This window comes from Pseudorasbora parva, chromosome 4, assembly GCF_024679245.1.
Source record: "Pseudorasbora parva isolate DD20220531a chromosome 4, ASM2467924v1, whole genome shotgun sequence".
Taxonomy (NCBI): Eukaryota; Metazoa; Chordata; class Actinopteri; order Cypriniformes; family Gobionidae; genus Pseudorasbora; species Pseudorasbora parva.
In genome coordinates, this window is record NC_090175.1 from 49,010,321 (window position 1) to 49,016,319 (window position 5,999).

At 40.8% G+C, this 5,999-nt stretch overlaps 1 protein-coding gene across 1 annotated transcript; it reads right to left on the reverse strand.

Annotated features, from left to right (window-relative positions):
• Positions 1–683: 683 nt before the first annotated feature.
• Positions 684–5,742, reverse strand: uncx4.1 (Unc4.1 homeobox (C. elegans)). The gene is made up of 3 exons (XM_067442106.1): positions 4,161–5,742; positions 3,333–3,508; positions 684–1,871 (listed from the first exon to the last, which is right to left on the reverse strand). Exons 1-3 carry the CDS (start codon positions 4,420–4,422, stop codon positions 912–914), a joined length of 1,398 nt encoding a protein of 465 aa, XP_067298207.1. The 5' UTR covers positions 4,423–5,742; the 3' UTR covers positions 684–911.
• Positions 5,743–5,999: the final 257 nt, after the last annotated feature.

Here is a 5,999-nt window from a genome sequence, read left to right on the forward strand (position 1 = left end):
AGAGGGAGATGGAGAGGGAGGAAGAAAGAGAGGGGGCTGTTCTTATAGAGCGACAAATGATCAATAGGCCGATAAGGCATGAACATCAATGTACGCGACAGAACAATGAGGGATATCATCGAACATCTATCTTAATATTGCCGCCTACGCGTGCCCTGACAGGCCCGCGCGCCTCATGAAAATTCCACCCCGCGAATCACCCAGGCGCGCGCGCACACACACACATCCTCACACGTACGCTCGCAGCTGCCTGGGCTATTATTTCCCCATTTCAATCTGACTCGCCAGCCTTTCATGCTAATTCTATTATTGTTGGAAGTTTATGTGATTTCATATCGCTGGAATCGGTAATGTATAATAACCCTTCAGGCTAACAGAAAAAAAAACGTATCCTCCCAGCCGCCACCGGGAAAATAATTACTTTCATATCAAAACTCCACAGGAGCTGACCGAGTCCTACCGCCCGCGGCGTGAGACCTCATTTTAACTGGAGGTTTTGAATGAATGAATTTGTTAAAGCAATAAACACGAGCCTGCTGTACAGCAGCTCTCAAAACGATAAACAAAACAGACCGTGAGCACTGAGGTGGCAATACAAGGTCTTTTCTTTGACAATATTTTATTATTCTTATTATTATTACTTATCAAAATGTTACATATATAAATATTTTCGATATTTTATCATTTATACAACGTTTGAGGATATGTTGTTCTTGTATGCAGCTCGTAAGCCAACTTGTTCCATGAAGTTAGAACATATTTTTTTAGCCGAAACAGATTGTTCACCTGAATAAAGAATATCCATTTCTGAACAGTAGCTATAAAAAATGAGTCAAAACAGTCGTGTATACAAAAACGTGTCGTTATCAGCTTTGGGATTATGACTAGTCACTTTGCTGCTGACCTATATTTCAGTCCATGTCAACGTCCTCTCCATCTGAATTTGTTTCCGCAGAACTGCGGGTTTTCGTGTCAGAATATTCAGACAGGTTAGGGGAGATGCTTTCTTTCTGGCTAGCGTTTGTGACAATTGACTCGGAGTCATTTTCAAACGAATTCGACTCTGCAAAACCTTTCTCTGAGCTTGTGTTTGAAGTCTGAATGGAAGGGTTCTTGCTTTCTCTTTGCAGCTCGCCGTTCGCGGACGCATTCACACCGGTGTCTTTGCACAAGTGATTGATGTTTTTCTGGTTTGAGGTTGAGATGTCTGTCGTGGAACAGTTGTGACCCGAGTTTCCCGAATCCTGACTCGGTTTCATCGCTGTCTGTGGCACAATAAAACCCAGCGGCTGGGTAATGGGATATAGAAGGAAATGGCCTTTACCGACCAGTGGTCGCTGCGGCGGTAACTGAGAAAAATCCAGGATAGTTTTTCTCCTGGGACTTGAGTCGGATAGTAAACTCTCCACACTAAATGGGTTGAGTTTCTGGAGCGTGGAGGCGCGTGTTATGGCGTTCGCGGGGCACAGCGCAGAGTTCCGCGTGGGGTCCATGGGCTCCGCGGTCTCGTTGACTGTACTGGCTCTTTGGTGGTGTGGATGTTGGTCACATATATGTTCAGTTTGCTGTCTGTGAGCACTATGGTGAGGAGTGGACTCGCTATCGGTGCTCTGCGATACTCCACTGTCGCTGTCAGAGCCGGGCGTATGGAAGAGATCACCAGCTAAGAGCTTGTTCTGGGATTTCAGCAGTTTGCGTTCCTGTTTTCGTTTCTTCTTTTCCAAGCGCTCCAACTCCCGTCGTGCGATCTCCTCTGGGTCCATTGGTTCGCCGCTGCAGGTAGTGGGGTGAGAGTTGTGAGCCGGTCGACCTGGCCCTTTCTTCGTGTTCTCCTTTTTGCGCCATTTCGCTCGCCGGTTTTGGAACCACACCTGGAAATCAAAGGTTGAGATTTTTTGTTGTTGTTGTTTCATAAGCACGTATACTACATATGACAGACTCAACAATTAGGCCTAATATAAATTAAAGTCGAATGGCAAAATTATTGTTAGGCAAACAGCTTGAATAAATCTGACAAGCACCTGAAATCTACAAATATTTCGATTCTTATCCCAATATTATCCAGTAAAATTAATTTTCTGATTTTTTCCCCCCCAAAACGGCAATATTTATCACAAAAAACGTAGGGAAAACCATAGGGTTAAACAGCATTTATTTTAATAAAGAGATGCTTTATTCTGGAAAGTCTTGTTATTCCAGGCCTATTTGATATTCATCCAAGGGTTATCAACAATAGGCTATGACACGACTTGGGCACAGCAAATGTTTTCATCAAGGCATATTTTCTAGTATAAAGCCCATAGCCACAGATGCGCTTGTCTTAATTGTCAATTGATTCAATGTAATGGCTCACTCTCAATCTTTCAATTAAGCCTGGTTCTTGCCTGGCTAATTTGGGCCTGTTCCCCTAAAGTTCATTTAGGCGCGCATAAGCGCTAGGACAGATTTGGCCCAGAAGAGGTAGAGAGCAGCAGGCTCGCACCTCACACCCAGGCCCCTCACATGGCGACTGCCGTCTGTTCAGCGCTGATAACACTAGAGTTAGCATCCACCAGCAGGCTAAGACGCATACTAACATAGAGACATCGAGGCTATACATGACAATAGCTGTGTATACACATGAAATGTTAATGTCGGTAAAATCTGTGAGCACACAAACCTAACGATAAAGACGGCTAATCTTCCTTGAGGAATAAGAATAATACAAAGCTTAGCTTTTAACTCCCCAAACAAGACTGCTTCTCATCCAGCGTCGAGTTTCTACAAAAAGGGAAAATGCAGACAAAGGCTGCACGTCCATCGCTTACAGTATAGTTAGGCCAGTGTACAATTCTCTGGCCTACATTTAAAACTGATCATATTAACCTAAATGGGTGTTTAATGTATTAGTCAATAAACCAGAACATTTAGCCTATCATAAAAAACGAAATAAGCATAATAAAATTAATATTTTTTAAATAATAATCTGCTTTATAATTACATGCTTTTGCAGCTATATCTGTTGGCATGAATAAATTGTCCAAATTAAGCTAATGTTAGGCTATAAGATCTCTCGTTTTTAATTGATGAAATAATGGTTTAGCATTAAGCATGTCCTGTTGGAATGAATTTGGAAAAATAATAATAATGCAAACTTTTTTCTTTTCTTTTTTTACATTTTTAATTAGGCTATACATTATTGTAAAAAAGAAAAGAAAAAAGTAGGCCAATATGATGTATAAAACATGCAGTATACCTGCTACAGCTAAAACTGTGTCTGTTAATAATAAATGGACAATTATAATAAAGGTCAATTAAATATTTTGTTATGACAAAAACAAACCATCGTTTACCTGAACACGTGACTCAACAAGGTCTAGACGTAGCGCGAGCGCCTCGCGCATGAACACGTCCGGATAATGGCTTTCGTTGAACGCTTTTTCTAGTTCCTCCAGCTGCCAGCCCGTAAAATTTGTACGCGTTCGCCTCCGTTTACAACCAGGGCTTTCCTTGTCGGGGTCTCCGGCATCTAGAACCACAGAGTATGTGAGAACGCGCATGCAAACATGAACATGCACGCTAGCAATTCTACTGAGAATATTCTACATAACATTTATGTTTTACATACATTTTATAACAATTCAGTGGTTGTCAAATAAAATACAGAATGCAATATTTTACATGAGTGCAGTGCCCGATGTATTGACATCTAACTAATTAACCGTAGGCCTATACTTAAAAAATAATAATACTTGTGATTGCTAATAAAACAATTCTTCAAAAACAGCCTACACAAAGAAAATCAATGTGATTAATGTTCAATGCCATATTTTATTTAATAGTAGCCTAATTTATAACACATTTAGCCTACATAATATGCTTTTTTATTGATTTGCAACGTCTAAAATTACAAATAGATGCATCAAACAAATTTAAACCCACGAAAAATAATATGTTATCATGATGATGATACATTTAATTATCAGTGTATTATCAGTCCTAGTAAAATCGGCCTAGTGTCTAGTTTACCTGAATCCATGGAAATTAAACAAAGCTTTCAATTTTAAAGTGTGCAATTTACAACAAAAACTCTTTTGGCGAGAGGCCTCGCGTAAATGTTAAATATTTCCCCAAATACTATATTTTACATGCAATAGAAGCGTATATAACCATTCTCTTACCGCTGAGTTTATACTGACTATCCCCGTTAACACCACATCCAGATCCGAGCAAAGGGTTGGAGTTTGCAACAGACGCTGAGCATGATCCGTTAAGTAATCCGTCTATAGAAAAGGGTACAGCGGCCGCCGACTGTAGCTGGTGTCCGGAGATATCGTAAACATGATGGTGACCGAGGTGGTAGGGGAAACCCATTCCGACCATGCCCCCCAAAGAGCCTCCAAACTGGGCATGAGGATGCTCGAGGATCCGGCTATCCATCATTGCATCTCCGGAATCAGGGAAGCGTCTGTCTGGCCAAAACAAGCTCCAACTCTTCCCTCAGAGCGCATGCAGTAGCCGTGAAAGGACGTGCGGCGCTGACATGCTTTGCGATCCCAATTAAGGAATAAGAGACCGAGGCAGGCGTGCAGGCTTTTTCACTCTCTTCTACTTTGTCAACATCAACTCTCCCCTTGTCCAAATAACTAGCTCTCGCGCTAGGGAATTCGTGACCAATAAGAAACCTTAATCGTCGGTGACGTAAGAGCAACGACACGAACGTTTTCCATATCGATTGCTAATTATACCTGACATCCACCTCAATAAACAATACCGGCGCTGTCACAACACGACATGAGACATCACAACTAGGCGAGAGGGAGGAGAAAGGGGAGGAGGCGAAACCGGCAAATTGATTGATTCCTGACTACATTCTAAACAGCGACTACATAAACACACAATGAGTCTGTTCCAATAGCTAACTGTTCTGCTCTGAACGTCCCGTTTGTTCTATAAAAACAAAATAACACATACAAACAACCGAAGACGTCAGGTGCCTCATATCTGATACTTTTCAAGGAACTCAAGGCTCTCACTGAATGCGTAAAATGATGTTCTCCCATTACGCGGAGGCATCGTTCCCTGAATAGAGTGATCCTATAACGGGGGAAGAATCGCCCACCCTGTTGCGAGCTGTCAAGATGAATTTAAAACTACAAGCACCCCAGCCTTTCTAATATCTACACGCGAGCGCACCTCGAACTCATTTCCACAGTTCTGATTACTCTGGCCATGATTTTGGCAGGTGTTATGAAAAAAATATCTGAAGGTGGAAACAAAAGTGAGTCTGACAGAATAACTGTTAGGGGAGTAAGCTATATGAAAGCACAAACGTGTTTTTATATTTCAGTAGGGCTTTTAGATTATTGGCTTACTGACAACATAAGTTCATGCAAAAAAAAAAAAATATCAATGATGCTTGAATTTCACTGATCATTTGTATCTACAAGAGGGAGTGTGATGTGAGGAGGTCATATTAACACATTTTACAAATAAAATAAAATACTAAAATTTGTAAAAAAAAAAAGGAAAAAAAAGTATAAAGGGTAATACTTCCTAAATAAGATGTAAATTTTGTCCTGAATTTAATAAAGTTGAATTCTATTGCACACATCACACGTTGTTTATTGTGCAAAAAATAATTTAAAACAAATAAAAAGGGGAGATAATATTTATTAGTATATATTTCTTGATTGTGTTACTTGGGAATGACTTTAAACTTTTCGTCTGTTACTCCGCTTCTATAATTGTTAAAGATGTCCAGGACATGTCCAGGCTTTTTTTTTTTTTTTTTTGGGATATGGAAAGTGTGTGTGTGTGTGTGAGAGAGAGAGAGAGAGAGAGAGAGAGAGAGAGAGAGAGAGAGAGAGAGAGAGAGAGAGAGAGAGAGAGAGAGAGAGAGAGAGAGAGAGAGAGAAGAGAGAGAGAGAGAGAGAGAGATGGTTCTGAATACAGGATGGTAATCAATCCTGTCCGTGTATAAAGTATACGGGTCTTTCCCTCTCCCTGCTCTCCTCCAT